Below are 17,362 nucleotides of genomic sequence, written 5' to 3'. Positions count from 1 at the left end.
ATTGGATAAATGGCATTATAAATTTAGTGTATAAGAAAAAAGCAAAGGACGATAACAAAAAGTCATGACATTCGATAGAAAAAACAAGTTAGATCCTGAAAATGACATCATGTCACGTATTCAATTATATGTCTAACCAACTGAGGAGTAGATCGAAAAAATTACCTGGTCCGTCTCACGTAAGCGGGAAAACAACAAACATCGAATAAAAATATTATTCAATAAGAAAAAGATGAATTGAGCTGCTAGGAAAAGTTTTTCTGTGGAACAAGTCTCTACGTAAACTTATTTTCACGTTGAAATGGTCTGAAGAAAATAAAAAGAACTAAGAGATAAAAAAAAAATTCTGAACAGCTACTGAGTCCCTAAAAGAATATAATAATAATATTCCTATTTTAATTGACATTCCATTTAATTAAAATTTTTAATTACACCGGCACACAAAAAAAAAGTTGTTTGTGCATTTGAACGGTACTGGGACAAAAAAACTTCAGATTTAATTTCAGTGGAACAAAATATATAACAATCATACTCAATCTGAATCCAAAAAATTTTTTTCATTCCGGTCATTTTAGTTTTTCAAGATTTATTGTAACTTTTTTCGGTTTTTCGCAATTTCTTCAAATTTTGACGGCTCAACGAACTAATTAGCGTGTAGATTCAGATTCAGTGAATTGAAACACATGAAAATCAAACTTGATTCGAGTCCACAAAAATTTTTTTATTGCTGCGATTGCAGTTTTTCGCAATTTTTCGAGTTTTTTGCATTTAACTTAAATCTGGAGGATGACTGGGCCAAATGGACTTCAAATTCGGATTCAGCGGGTTGAAATGCATGTCCATAGGTAGGTCCGATCAAATGCACAAACAACTTGTTTTGTTGTGTGCCGGTGTTATTGATAAAATTCTTTTGATAAGTTATGTAGTTTTGAAAAGTACAATGTGCAGTTCAATTTATGATTATTGCATATTCCATCAATTTCAATTAAAATATATAACTAATTTCAATATGCACTCGTCAAACTTAGTTTTGTTCCTCTATTCGATTAAATGCATATTATTGTTCAATCAATCATGAGTCATGAGAGACCTCTATTCTATATATAATATTATAGGAAGGACAAAAATAATAATTTTATCTACAAAACGAAGTGATTCAAGTTATGTCCAATGAATGGAAATTTAATTGGAAACTATTGTTCGACAATTTTTAAATTACACAATCTTGGTGAATACATGCATAACTAATATTTTTTGTTCTTCACAAAATATTTCAAAAATAACCTTATAATTGTTTGGCATAAATTTCTGTGGTAGTTGGTCCATTGGTGTGTGATAATCTTCACATCCATAAACACCCTGAAAAATAATTTAAATATTAGAAACAAATTTTATTGACAACAAAACGACACACATAAACTTTAGCATCACAACTCTTTATAAGTTTTGAATTTGACTTTCTATTACTCTTGGTCAACTTATTCCGTATTTTTCAGGAGCCTTTACCGAAAAAATCGGTAGCCTTTACCGAAAAAAAATCGATAACTGCTACCAATCGCCAATCGGTAGCCTCTCCCGATTATTTTTTTCCGTGTACTAATTTCCTTCCCTTAAAACGGTTAAAAATATGAGAACACTTTAATAGAGTTCATTTTAAGTATTATTCATACGATTATTTAGGTTGTTTTATTTAAAGCCCTTAATAATTTTGTATAAATAAAAAAATTCGTAAAATCTCAATTAAACTAAAATTCACTTAGTTGAGACATATTAGCGATTACGTAAATACTCAAAAAAAAAAAACAATGAATGTTTTTGAATCTTGAAAAATTAAAAAAATAACTAAGATTATTGATCCATTCGATGTAAATGGAATGAAAGCGCCGAATAAATTTAATTTAAATAAATAATATCATTATTGGCAATTTATTTTTAAAACATTCATCAAAAATTCATTCGAGTTTATGATTCGGTTATAAAATAAGTACATGAATAAAAGAACCCAATGAAATTATCATGAACTTTTTTACGAGTCAATTCGCTCTATGTCGAATATGTTACATTAGGGTGTGCCAAAATTCAATTTCCGTGAAGAACCTTTTAAAATTGGAATTTTGAGTTCCGTTTTTAGCTGGAGCTGTGTTAAGGCATTTTCCAAGATATTTTGGAGTGAGACGATTTATTTGATTTTCATAGAATTTTTAACAGAAGATTTAATTGAGCACTTCCGGCCAAAATTTGAAATTCCAGCGGAAATGCACAAACTAAACTCCTGTTAAAAAATTCTATGAAAATCAAATAAATCGTCTCACCCCAAAATATCTTGAGAAATGCGTAAACACAATTCCTGCTAAAAGCGGAACTTAAAATTCTAATTTTAAAAGGTTCTTCATGGAAATTGAATTTTGACACACCCTAATGTTACATATTTTATAAATATTCAAAATTGAGTAGATGAATCCTTTTTATAACATTCAACCGTTGATACGACAGAAATTTTGAAAAAATTCGTTCTCTCATCGTTTCGATTTAGTATAATATACTATATGTCACATCACCGATCAAAGCTCATAGCGATAAAAGTATCTGTGAGAAATTTAAAAGCGGTGAAAAAATACAACAGCGCTCGACGAATTGAATTTAGTGAAGATAAATCATCAACTTAATCACTCAGAAAATGAATTAAATAAAATTATTTAAGAATAGTTTTCCGCTGGTAAATTTTTATAGAAAGGCATTAAAATGCTTTGTGAACTATATTTACTTAAAAAGTAAATAAGTAATAAAATTCTTCAGTGGATTATTATTTTCCAGTCCATTTGAAATCCCGTAACAAGTTAAGCTTATTTCATTTATCACCAGTAGGGAAGAATTTATTATGATAAAATTATACGTGATTGTTTTATAGATCCACCTCTGGTGTCATTAAGCCTCGGATCAACACTGAATGCCGGTGATATCAAGGAGGGTGATGATGTATACTTCGAGTGTCACATTAATTCAAATCCGTCTATCTCAAAACTTATCTGGATTCACAATGTAAGTTTCCTTTTTTATATTTTTTTTTTTGATAAAATATAAACTCATAAGTAATTATTATTATAATTTTTTTTCACACGATTTAGTCTTAAGTTTTTCACTTTTTGATCTCCCCCTCTTCTATATCAGATGTCTTTAAGAGTCTCTTTCGATAAAACGTCACACTGTAACACTTATACCCTATAAGTCAATAGTCATATGATAAATCGTTTGATAATAATTCAAGTGAATAAAATTGGACGAGAAAATATTTATTGGCTTTTTAATAAAAAATTGAACCATTTATTTCGGAAATGGCCAATAATTCTTTTAACTTTGAACCAAATAATTTATTCAATCATTTTGACTTATCTGTTAAATTTAAAATCTAAACAATTTCCATTAATTATTTGGAATTAATTGAGTGACTAGTAATCTACAGTCACTATGTTACTGTCAAAAATAAACAATTTTCTCTCTATAAATAGAGAGAAAATTGGCTCAACGATTTCTCGATATTTTCCATTAAAATATACATAGTTTGGGTACTTTTTGAATAAATTCAAAAACTTACTACTAGGACAGGATTAATTACTAATAATTTAATAGAAAATGTCACTTGGACACAAACTTCAAGAACAAACTATTCAAAACTGATCTACAAACTTAATATAATTAATTAACTACCACTCAATACTATATAAAGTCTTGAAAGGGTAAAATTCGGGTCAAGACCTCTTTTATTGAATCTTCATCAGGCATCTTAATATGTAGTACATAAATGAGCATCTCAATACATCGCACATTCAACATTTTCTAGAACGTTGATTGTAGAAATAATAAATCTGATATAATTCAGTAATCAATGAAAATTACAACAGTGGCAAAACATGTGCTCATAAACAATTATAAATTAATATCAAATATGTTAAATTAACACCTAAAATCCACTTAACTGATAAAAATTAATATTTAATAGTTAGTGTGGATGCAAATAATTTTAGTTATCATTGTATAGATTAGAATATTTTTGCGGGTTAAATTTTTAATTTTTGATAACTTCTTTATTAAAAATAAAATTATTCATGATATAATTTAATAATAACAATTTTAAATTATGTAGATTAGTAAGCTTTGTTAAGTTTTTTTTTCTTTTCATCCTCAGCAGAATCTCGAGATTTACCTTGCAAAGCCTGCTGTTTTTGAGACTTTTACGTACCTTAACAGTATTGATTATTCAAAACTTAAATTTGTAGCAATCAATTGTGATTCCTTGAAAAATTATTGATTCTTATGGTTTATTATTTTTCGATTATTTGATAGTCAATTAAAAAAAAAAAAAAAAAAAAAAACATTCGACCAAATTAAATAGAAACTTATAAATTAATTCTAAAATGAATTTTTAAAGAATTAACAAATTAAAATTTATTCTAATTTACCTATCCTGTATATAATTTTCACTCTGCAACTCAGTCTCATTAGCTTAAAGTTATTTTTTAGCCGCAGTTTCAACAATAATATTTAACTAACATAAACAATAAAATAAATGTGAAAGTAAACCTAGCCTGCGTTAACTTTAAATTTAAAAATAATTCAAAATGAATAATAGTATCTCCGTGTATAGTTACAAAAAGCGTAAAATGTAATCTAAGAAATTTCTTGAAAAAAGGATCTCATAAAGTTTCATTAAACTAGATACACATATCTCAATAACTTTAAAATTACCAAGAGAATGCAAAGTGTTAGAGGCCGAATTGCTTCGATATAAGTACCGGCGATAAATATTAGCATAACATAATTTCATAACACAGATAAATATTATATTATAAATTTAATATAGATGAATAGATATAGATAATAGAGATAGAGTGCTATAAATTAACCAAATATTGAAGGGGAAATAATCTCATATAAGACAGCCATAACACTTATTTAAGAGTGATTTTACATCTCGTATTGAGACATCTTTTCGGGAATCGCAACGAATCTTGGTAGAATCTCGTAATCCTTTAATCCCAATCGGTTTAATCCTCTGGCGATGGGAACGCTATCGTCCGCGAGCGAGACCTCATCTTCTCTGGCTTGGGTTGAGTATATTAAGTCCTACCACTCTTATAGACTAAGCTGGGTAACCTGAACTACCCCGTTTTCATGCTACTCAACGTACCACCCAGCCATTATACATATCCATATATATAAACTTACCATCTACCATCTCCCATCTACTACTAGTGAAACTACCAACTATGTACTACTCTCTGTGCACCCTTGCATCTGCTCTCTTTCCTGCCTTTCCAAGACCCGAGACCCACCCGGGTTTCGTTTCATCGTGATCTTTTGTCGGATGCTCCTCTTTTTCGCAAGGATGTCGGAAACGACTGAGTACCAGCTGCGGCGTTACAGATTTGTGACGAAATTGCTTCTTAAAAATATGATCCGGCTTCATTCAACTCGTCTACTCACTTGCTCGTTCATTCGCTCAATGAGTTACTTACCTAGCTATCCACCTACTATACCTTGTGCTTCATCTTCTTTCTCGAAACATTCTCCTCTTCTTGGTTACTGCTCTTTTTTTTTCTTTATTCTTCATTTTCATTCCACATTTTTCTGTTATCTATTCCGTGCCCTACAAAGCACAAAATAAGTAAAAAAATAATTCATTTCAAAAAGTACCTCGGCTCTATTATCGATTTTAACCTATTCTGATTTTACTTTTACTTTTTGTACAATGTAGTGTGTCTGGATAATTTGTCGAGCATGAAGTTATTTCAAATATTCGGTATCCTTTTGAACATTAAAATTTTCAATGAATTCTATTTAGATGAAAGTCAATTTATATTAAATTTTATTTTTAGGTAGATTGCATGGAAATCAATATTTTGCATTGGTCTTCATGTCAGAACTTACTTAGAATTTTGTAGTAATATCTTTTAACTATTAGAGTAAAGCTCAAAAATAACGTTAGTTAAAATATATATATGTAATATAACGCGGGATATCGCCGCGATTGTGTCTACAATTCTTTATGGATCTAGATGAAATTTGTCTCTTCAAAATTATCAAAATAGCGAAAATCACATTTTCTGTGACTTTATTGATATATTACTTTTGATTGAAAAGTGATGGCTAATTTTTGATAAAATTATGTAAAAGCTCATGAAATTACCTTTAATTTGACGTATATAACGTTAACTTTTTCATGTGATTAGTTACTTTATCGAAGTTAAGAGGTCAATTGAACCCTTTTCAGGTAATGTGTAATACAACCTACTTATGTGTATGTTAAAACAAATTTCATTTAGTGTCAAACAAAAATTATTGAGACAAGATGATAATTCATTCTATGAAATTTACCTTCCATTTCGGGAGCAGCCGAATGGCGTTCTTTTATCAATTAAATTAGCCGAGGTAAAGTAACATGGTAGATTCGAAGTTAATTGCAATTTTGCACAGCTTTAGCTAGAGCTGTAGAGACTGCTTTGTACTTGACTAAAAATCGAATTTTTTAAGCGTTATACATAAAATTATGTATCGTATATATATAACTATGCCTGAAATTCATGAGATGCACTTAAATGGCATGATAAACATGCGTCTACACGGAATGGTAAATAATTAACAAATCATATAGGATTTTTAAGTCAATGAGTAAAGATTCGTTTATTAAAATTTCTTTTGTTTAATTACATAAAACAGTTACTCAAGTATATAAATAAAAAGAATTTTATTTTTAAATATGTCTGAAGAAATGTCGCAATTAAAATAATTTATGCATAAAAAAGTGAAGATTTGTTATCTACCACATTACGAAAGTCAAAAAGCCTATAAATATATTTATGCACCCTAGTAGCACCTGAGAGCTATAAAAGTACATAAAAAAAATTTTTAATGACCTCTATAAATATTAAAATTTTATTACTTAAAATTACAAACTAAAGCCGACCATCAAAATATCAATGTAGAAAAACGAAACATAAACAGAGTAATTTAAGATCGAGTGACACATTTATGCAATTTTTAATTATCAACACTACGCCTATTTTATATGCTCGTTACGTAAACCTTAAAAACATAATGGAGAGAACATCAACCTTCTTTTTTTTTTTATTCATTATAAAATATTTAGGTGAAATTAAGAGACATCTGTCCAATACTCAATTCACCAGAATGCTCAATTCTTTGCAGAAGAGTAGATTCTTTGGGCCACTTTTTATACCTCATTGTTAATATTTCTATTGTAGCATAGTTCATTATCAGTAAATTGAATAATTAAAAAATTTTTCAAATAGTACAAAGTTTTTTTTACATGCATTATTATTTTTAACTTCCCGCTGTGAAAATCATTAATTAAAAAAGAATTTTTAAGTTATTATTTTAACCCAAATTCTCAAAAGTTGCGTTTGAATCAGATCTCACGTTATATTACTTTTACATTCTATATGACCTCAAAAAAAAAACGTCGAATGTTGCAAACCACATCAAAATCGGTTGATTTGTTCAAAAGACATCGTTAAAAAATTTCGGAAAGGCTTTTTTTTATTAAACTCATTCATAAATTTCCTATAAGATTGTTTCAATTAACAAGTTATCTTTTTGTCCTTAAAAAAACTGCGTTACATTAATAAAATTAACAAAAAAAAATGATGTCGGAGTAGTACAGACTAGCTATTTTATAGATGTATCATTCGTTTCAACAATGGTTTTTTTTTTTTTAGTATAAAAAATGAGCGATAAATATTATGATTATGAGGATACTTTAATATATAAATCTAAACTCAAACCTCGTTATACGCTACCGCTAGAGGCGATAGGGAAAAAAAAATTATTGGAAAAATCCGAGATTCAGATTTTCCCTTATGGCCCAGTCAAACTTCCCCTACTTAGTCTTACCAACCCTAAAAGAACTTCACACTCTTGAAAGTGAACGCCATATGAAAAATTATCTTTAACAAATGTATGACTATTTCATAACAAGCTATTATTTAAACAATTTTAACAATATACATGAAATAAAAAACATTACTAGGAAAAAATTCAAATGAAATCAAAATTTTGGACGTTAGTTCGTGACTAAGTCTCTTTCCTTAAAATTTAATCTGCTATAATAAATTATAAACCGTAAAAGTGAACGATCGAACATGTAATAAATGACAAGTAGCTTTGAATCATTTATTCGAAAAATTAACTCGATCATAATAATTAAATAGTAATCTGGGTGTCTGCAAAATCTTGATAACTATATTAATCTATTAACTTATTATCGAATTTGACGGGTCACAGGATTTACAAATTTTATATCCGATAGTAAATTTTTATGGAATCGATAGGTTACCTTTTATGGTATATTGCATATTCAACGGTAATATCCAATACTTCTTGAAGCATTATAATAAAATCATAATAGAGAAAGAAATGACAGAGTGATAAAACCAGCATCATACAGTTTTTCATATACATTAAAAGCAAAGAAGAAAACATCAATACGAACGTAGACGACACATTTTATTGTTCTTTTTCGGTTCTTTATTTTACTTGGGTAACTTTTTTTGTGGGAAACTTAAACTATATTTCTTTCTCTTAAGAACTTAAACTCAATCATTAATTCCCGTAAAGAACTCCCAGTGCATTCGGTATAGTCCTTGCCAAGCATGAATTATTTCTAATCACAACATGGAGTGGCGCCAGTGAAAGAATAACTACAGAGATAGACTCGGAAAAAATAGTACAGTTGAAATGGCGACAGAATCGTGACTTGGTTTGCAATAAGGACCAAGAAACGATAAATCTGACTGCAGCTAGCTAAACGTTAAGGCATGTCTGCGACACGTTCGGCATGATACACGTACAAGTGAGTTAAGGCTAAAAAAATTTTTAAATAAATAATGAAAAAACAGTCTCAAATATTTATATTACTTAAGAGATCAGGTATTTTTAGGAAAGTCGTTTTTTATTTGATTTATTTACAAATATATAGATTGGTCCATAGGATACATTTGGACTTCAAAGTTGTTGTTTAATGCTTTAAAAATATGATTTTAATTCATTTATTTTTAAAAAATGGACCAGAATCGACGTAATTTATTTAAAAAATTTTCATAAGTAATGATAATAAATTGAAGAAAAATTTTAATTTATTCGATAATTTTTGCGTTATAATATAAGCTCGAGATTTATAGTGGAATTTATGAAAATAAGCGGAAGTTTGATGCAAGAGTCAAAGGCGAGGATATTAAAGAGGACACAAGTTTTGCAAAAAGCATCAATTAAAAAGTAATTTCGACCGAAGTACGACAGTGAAGCTTATGTCGACCTGCTTTACTTCAGACGGCCTGCACTTGTTAGTTCAACCGAAACTGAAACGATGTAGCGTGTTACAAGGCTTTAACCTAGTGATTAGTGAAGGTGGATGGTAACGTATCACCATAAAACTATTAGCAAGCCTTGATGTTACACAAGTTTCAACAAGTAAATGTGTAATTTAAGAATGTTAATTTCAAATTGATCGAAGTTGACATTTGAATCGTTTCTTAGAGTAATTCCAGGTAAATCCAAGACAATTAACTTTATTGAAGCTTTATTTGATATCACTAAGCAGTGATAATAACTGATCTGAAAATTTAAAAAATTATAAAAAATTTTTGAAATAAATGGATATAAAAAGTTTGAACTGACCAATAAGAATCTCAAATCTTGGTGTAATTTTTTGTTACTATCACAAATAAAAATTTCCCTCCATTAATCTTACCTGGAGAGTTATCGAAATACTCCTATCTTGAGAGCCACATGAGGTAGTTAAAAAAAAACTGAGAAAACCTTTGCATGTCACAAATGTTAGCGTTAACAACTTACTAGTACATATTTATAGTTTTTCAAACTCAAAAGGATATCACTAACTTTCATTGTCGAAAATTTGGTTTGTATTTTTGATTAAAATACTTATTATCAGAAAAGTTTTGAATAGAAAAACATATGCACTCTTTGAAGTATTTATTTTAATTATCGTTTCACAGTTTATATTGATATTCTTATGAGCGCTAGGTTGAACGCACTGGATCAAAGGATTATCCAATTATTATCCAATTATCCAATCCAGTACATAATTCATTAATACGAGGTTATTTACGTAGAAACTTTATCAATGGCAAATTAATTTCAGACATATTATTAACGCGATGCTAGAATAAACTATATTTTCATTTTTACTTTCAGATATTATTGATTATTTTTAATTCAATTGCTTTTCTTTCAACTTCTATAAAAAAAGAAATAAAAACAACAAATAATTCTTTTCATTAAATATCAATTAAATTCAACAAATAATTCTTTTTATTAAATATCAATTGAATTATTTTAATAATAAATTTATTGTCTCTATTTTCTGAAAGATAAAAACTATTGTACGATAAATAAATTTATTGTTATTACATTATTCTTAGGTATGGATTAGTCTGAAGAAGTCAAATTGACTATTTTTTCAAATTTTTTTTCTTAGTTTTTTTGAGATTTCTTAAAATCGATCGGTTCAAATTCACAGGAAATCTAAGTTTGAGGGAACTCTTTAGAACGCCGTTTGGTAGGTTCCGATCGGTTAAGTCGTTCAAAAGTTATAAGCGGTTCACATACTCTCACACATATACATACATACGTACATACATAATGACAACTTCACCGGAGTAGTCATGAAAGCTTTCTGTGACCTTAAAACGTCAAGATCTGATGAAAACTCGATTTTTGCAAAACGGAGTAAAACCAATAATTTCTCGATTTTCTTAGCGGGAAGTTAAAAATCATTAGTAGACTTATATTGCCTTACTTCACGGTTTTATTTTTTTCCAGACAATTTATTGAAAAAATAAGTTTTCATAGTTCTATAGCGAAAATAAAATGTTTTTATAATTGTGTAAAATAATTTGATCATGAGAATAATATTCACAATCGAAAAACGATTTTCATTCCATATAAGTGCTAAAGTCAAGAAGCTAGAATCGTAAACTTATGCCGTATAAAGCGTATACTCGTACTCCTTTCTCTAATCATCTTCTTACAATTTCTGTACTAACGCTTAGCAACATAATAATTTCTGTAGCACTAACAATTAAGTATGCCATTAGTAACTTATAGAGTAAGATTCGTTTAGTCGATAAGATGAAGATATACTATTTGAGAAGATTAAATATTATTTTTACTTAAGTATTCAACAAATTAATACGCTATAAGCTGTCTAAGAGCTTAAATCATTAAATCTAATGAAAATTTGTCTTTCTTAGTGTGACTGAAGACAATAGCATGCTACAATAAAATTATTAATTAGACAATCATAAATATTATATTAAATAGAAAAAAAAGTAGAAAAATAGTCGAATTAGTAATTTCGAAGTAATTCTAAAAAAAAAAACACTTTTTTCGGTTTTTTTTAGACAATGATAACTCACGAACGAATCAACCGATTTTGACCAGGCTGACGGCGATCGACGTGGTTTTTGAGGTTAAGAGCTGACTAGTTCCGAATGAGTTTGGAATCGATCGGTGAAGCCGTTTAAAAGTTATTCAAAAAAATCCACGTTTGTGAAAAATTAAAAAAAAATTTTTTTTAGATTTCTCAAAATATAAAGGTTCGAATCGGTTCAAATCATATTCAAAATCTAAGTTGGGTCAAGCCCCTTCGAATGGCGCCAACTGCGATGAAATCGGTCAAGCCATTCAAAAGTTACGAGAGATATAGTGACATCCTCAAGAAAATAGTCGGAATTGCTTTCTAGGACCTCAAAATGTGGAGATCTGATGAAAACTCGATTTTCGAAAATTTGGGTGAAACCAATAACTTTCTGATTTTTGAAAATTTTGAATTTTCTTAACAAGAAGTTAAAAATGATACAATAATCACACGGACCACTTTAGAAATAAAAAAAGTGACTCTATAAAAATAAGATTGAAAGAAAGGTTGGATGAAGTTGATAGTGCACATAAGATGCCTGGAATTCTTCAAGTTGTCCTTTTATGAAGATATGAGAGCGTTTAAAACTAGTTGACTGTCCTCATTCTATTCTGTATGTGCACTCCGTCATTCCGGTCCTTTTCTCGGAATGTTCGACGCTTAGGTCATAAGAAGGAATGAACGTAGAGGATACTAAGCTCTGAGACCCAAGAGGGCAAAAGAGTGACAGAGTTGAGGGTACATAAGGCCAAGAAAGTGCAACTTTCTGCCCCATGTGCAGTCAGCTCCTCGACCTCACTTATCTTTTCTTTTTTTTTTGCTCTTATTCTCTTTATTCTACTTTTATCTCTTATCACTTGTAGCTCTTTCTCTTTTTCTTTTCCGCCTCGTTCTTCTTTTGACTTTTTTTTCTTCACTCTTACCCTCGTCCCTTATCCAATCTACTCTTCCACCTGCTGCATGCAACTGTGTTCCGTCGACTAGAAAATTTGTAATGTGCGCTTCTCTGTTGTTGCAGTTTAAGCAGTTTTATACAACTCTTTGTACCTAGTACATGCATCGACATTTTACTTCTATATCTTTTGTATATGACAATTGTGCTAAATTTTATTATAATACTTGCTAAGTTCATATGTGGATGAAACTAAAATGCCAATTTTCATTTTATTTTTTACACTCTATCAAATCATTATGTTTATGTCAAACTAGATATATATTATATACTATAAAAATTATACCTACAATTTCTATTGACTAATTAAATGACTAATTATAGATCAAAGAGCTTTGACTCAATGATTTTGCAATATTTTTAACATAAAGTTATTTTTTCTTTAATACAATTTTTTTTCCGTACATAACAACTAACAATTAACGATACAAGTACGAGTAATTGATAGAAAATTTTATTTATTGATAAACTGACTTTTATGAATTATAAAGAATCACGTGTTTTCTCGAACTTTCACTCAATGTACAGATGTTAGTATCAACCTTATTCAACTAATACAATATACATGCAGGATGCTATCAACTTATTTATTTATTATTCAGATTTTTATTCTGAAATATTAAGCATGTATATAGTTCCATGTAAATAGTTACATTTTCAAACAGATTTATTGACAAAATGGTCCAAAATGTAACACCTTATTCAAAAAAGTTTAAAGAATTTAAAACCGGTGTATAGGACAATGTCTGTCGGGTCCGCTAGTTTGTATAAAAATTTCGTATTGTGTAATGTATTTAAAATCTGAGATTCTAAAAATTAAAATTATGTGTATGTGTATAGATGAGTGTGTGCGTGTGTGGAGTATTCATAAAGCATGACCAATTCTCGTTGCGGAATCCAATCGTTTATGGGCCACTGAATTTCCCCGATCTACGTTGGAAAGTATCCTTGAGGCGACCTCTTAAGATATCTACAGACTGGGCACTAGTATGGTTGGTTAAATCGCGACGGTCTACTTCGAATGCTATATTGTACGGGTGACCACAGACTTTGTTCTCTTGGATGATACTAGAGACCGACGTCGACGAGATGATTAAAAAAAAGACGAAATACTCAGGATTTTATTCTCCTCAGACAGCGCTTTGATTCTTTAAAAAAATTACAGTCTCAACTACATTGGATTTTTATTTTATTCTTTCATTACTCCGGTAAGACTTTGTTAAAGAATCGAAGTAAGAGTGGGAGAGCTACACTTTTTTCAGATACAGCATTCATCTAATCAATATTAATATCGTAATTGAATAGAATGTCTTATATTAAATTAAAAAGTTTCTTTGTCTTAAAAGTTGCTAGCAAAAAAAAAAAATTTGTATCATTAATTTAAAGTTTTGTGAACATTAGCTTTCTTCAATGTCATAATTACTTGAAAAGTTTGGTAATCTGTAAAGAGATAATGCCACAAAACTGCTGAAATCACCATCCTGATATTTATTTATTTCAAGTTTTATGGCCTGTCTACAATAACAATATAATTAATTTTAAAAGAAAAAACAATTTGTCAAAGTAATTAGGATTATTTATTATTATAAATTTTCATTGTGGTGACAAAACAATTTTTTTTGGCAACCAGATTAAAAAAATTAATACATTTAAAATTATAAATTACCCAGCTATCAGCGTCGAGGCATTTAAATTTCGTGGATATTAATTATAACCCATTAATTCTCTCTAAGTTTTAAAATACTAAAACAACTAAGATTTATAAACATCATCCTATTTGTTTTATTTTCATCAAAATCAACAATTTATTTAAATTTTTGTTTTTATCGACTATAGTTGCGATAACAAAGAATGTCCGACTTCGCCCATACTGGTCATTTCTAGTGGTATGCCATTGAAGTAAATGTGATTAAACCCGAATGAATATGTCAAGTTTCATCACATTTACTTGATTGACATAGTACTAGAACTGATCAATATGGACGAAGTCAAACATTTTTAATTGACAATTTATTTTTTATTTATATTACTCTTGTACTAAAATTGCATACACTATTATTTTATATTTCAACATAGTTCATTGAAAAGCATTTTCAATATCTTAGTTAATTACTTAAATATATTTAAAACCTCTGTAGGTAAGCAATTATACGTCCATCTAATTATGTATCAACGGTTGCTATTTATTTTTTCCTCACCGTGTAAATATCACTAAAGTTTTTATTTCTGCTGCTATATTTTTAGGTTATTAATCTCTTATTAAGAACAATATGTATCTTTAAATTTATCACAAATTCTTATATTACAATTTACTTTTTTTTTTTTTTTTTTTTTTTTTTCATTCAAAATGGTGTGTTTTAAAAACTTATAACAATTATAAAAATTCACTATTCATAAGTAATCATAGAAGAATTTAGCTTTGAACTTTATTCATTCTTAATGAGTTCGAAACAAACATTGTTGAGAAAATATTAATTAAAAATACTTGTTTAGTTAACAAAGAAAATTTAATTAAAACAATATCACAGAGCTGCGTTACCTGATAAGAAAACATATTTATTATAATTTGTTCTTTACAAAATTTCATGTTTATTTATTTACTTAAATAACGAGTTATAAATCTTTAAAAAAATATACTGAACATTGTCGTTTAAATAAATTAGTCTTTCATCTTATCGATCAGTCTAGTATTATTTTATTCAGTTGCCGTTAATAGTATATTACGACCTATTACAACTTATTAATTGATAAATCTGAATTAATTTCCCTTAATATTCTCGTCAAGTAAAATTTAAAACAGTTTGAATACCATAATATATTGTCATTTAAGAAAAATAGTAACTCAATGATGACTTACTCACTAGCTTCAAAGAGGCTTTATAAAATACATAATCGATCAGTACAAAAGCAACGCCTTCAATTAAAACTTGAGTTTAAAATTTATCAATAATTTTCCAAAGCATGGCCACTTAGTGCAAAAAGTTTCAGCACAGAAATATGAAAGAAAAAAAAAAGTTGTGTAATATTTGTTGGCTGGGGTCCACGTAATTGCAAAATTATAGTGTCATTTTGACCTCTTTGGGTCGAAAAGTACGATAGAAGATGTTACTCTCGGGAGCTAGTTTCTTCTCTGTTCTTCACCGCCATGGGGACAATCGAAGGTAAACCCCAGGATTTAACCCAAGGCTTAACCTATGCTAAGCAAGGTAACCTGCCTTACCAGCTCACCACTACTACAGAGTATCCCTTCATCTCGCTTTAAGCCGCAACCAACTTCTTCTTGCCGCGTAGATTAAAATCTAGTTAAATTGAGCTCGGCCTCCTCTACTGTCTACCGTTAATGGTTCTGACACTATAGAACCGAGTCGAGTGTATTTTAAAGGTTGACGAAAAGAGTTAACCATTCTTTTCCTACTGCTATCCTCCATTCTACTTCATATTTTCTCGAAATTATTATAAATTGTTGTATTTAGTGTTCAAGAAATAAAATATATTTGAATAAATTATACAAGTTAGCTTAATACAAATTTATTATCAAAATAAAATGATAAAAGTAATAACATTTTTCTTCTATTGTTATCATATCATTGTTGACTCGAGTATTTTTCAACGATTATAAAAATAAGATAAACTTTATTTTTTTGAAAAATTACCGGCATTGTAAAAAAAGACAAGCAGTTAAGAATGATATCATTAAAAAGTCGCGCGAAAAAATCTCGTGAGAGTAGTTAAGAAAAATGACGTCATTATTCGGCGCAACCTTCTTTTAAATAGAAATTTCTTAGATGATCGTTAACTTTTATCTTTTTTAGCAGGAAAATGTTGTTAAAATTTTTGCTTAACTCAACAGAATTATTGATTTTCTACAAACAAGTAAACACAATGACATTCTTTGTTATTTGTTATTTCATTGCTATAACTATAACATTACGCCATTATTTTTTCACTTTGTGAATAACCATAGAAGGTATACTGGCCCTGTTACAGAAACTTTTCTCATGTGAACGTAACATATGAGTATAAAATATATAAATAGTTTTTGATGTCTTTGAAATTCGAGAATAAAGAAACAGAGTTGCTAAACAAAGGTAATCTTTGAAAAATTCTAACTTTGCGTTTCTCTAAAGAGATGGTGATGTTTTTTTTATGTTTTTACTCAGCTTTTATATTAAATAACTAAAAGCGTTTTTCTTATTTGCTAGTAAAGAAACATTAAAACGATAAATGTATGTTTGAATACACGAGAAATACACTGCTCAATGCTTTACTCTGATGCGCTTAAGCTTAAATGATCAATTTAACGTGATTGAATGTTATTGATTTTATTTTATTTATTCAACAGATTAAGCTAGTTCTCGTTGTATAGATTAGATAAGCTAACTAATAAAATTCTTATCGTTAAAAATGCTATTCTTAGAATAAATTAAGAAACATCATTGTTTATTCGTCCATACATAAATTTTAAACTTCAGGCAATGTTAAAAATCTCTGAAGGAGGGCACTCGGTCGCTGAATCTTCTCCAGTATTTTTCAAGAAAAGCTTTAATTTCAATGATAATTTATACGTTTAATTTAAAATGAACTTTATCGATCAATCTCAAAACCACGTCTGTTTTTGTTCATTCAGTTGGAACGACATCGATCGAAAAGTAAAAAAATTCATTCATTCATCCAAGAGAAAATATATCACTCAAACAAGGTTTTTGATCACACAAATGCACCCAACTACACTTACATGCACACACACCAGGATACAGCACATCATACTTTAGCACTTACATCAAGAACTGGTGAGAAATTCACTTTTTTTTTTTTTTTTCAAAACCAATCGTACTTTAATTTTGTGATGGATTTTTTTTTGCCTTTTAATCCAATTCCTCTCCGTCTGAAATAGTAAATAATATTTACAATAATTTTGACAATAAACGAGAACTTATTGCACTGATTGAAATTAAAAA

At 28.9% G+C, this 17,362-nt stretch overlaps 1 protein-coding gene across 1 annotated transcript in view; it reads left to right on the top strand.

Moving 5' to 3' along the window:
- The window catches only part of LOC141531026 (cell adhesion molecule CEACAM5), a 252,517-nt gene that overhangs the window by 215,300 nt on the left and 19,855 nt on the right, over nt 1-17,362 (top strand). The window contains exon 9 of the mRNA XM_074248495.1: nt 2,909-3,039. Coding sequence (XP_074104596.1) covers nt 2,909-3,039 — 131 coding nt within the window. The remainder of the gene's footprint in view (nt 1-2,908; nt 3,040-17,362) is intronic.

This window comes from Cotesia typhae, unplaced genomic scaffold, assembly GCF_013202065.1.
Source record: "Cotesia typhae breed Kobodo isofemale line unplaced genomic scaffold, CoteBio_Ctyphae contig_5, whole genome shotgun sequence".
Lineage (NCBI taxonomy): Eukaryota > Metazoa > Arthropoda > Insecta > Hymenoptera > Braconidae > Cotesia > Cotesia typhae.
The sequence above is the reverse complement of the archived record's forward strand: the minus strand, read 5'-3'. Positions and strand labels throughout refer to the sequence as shown.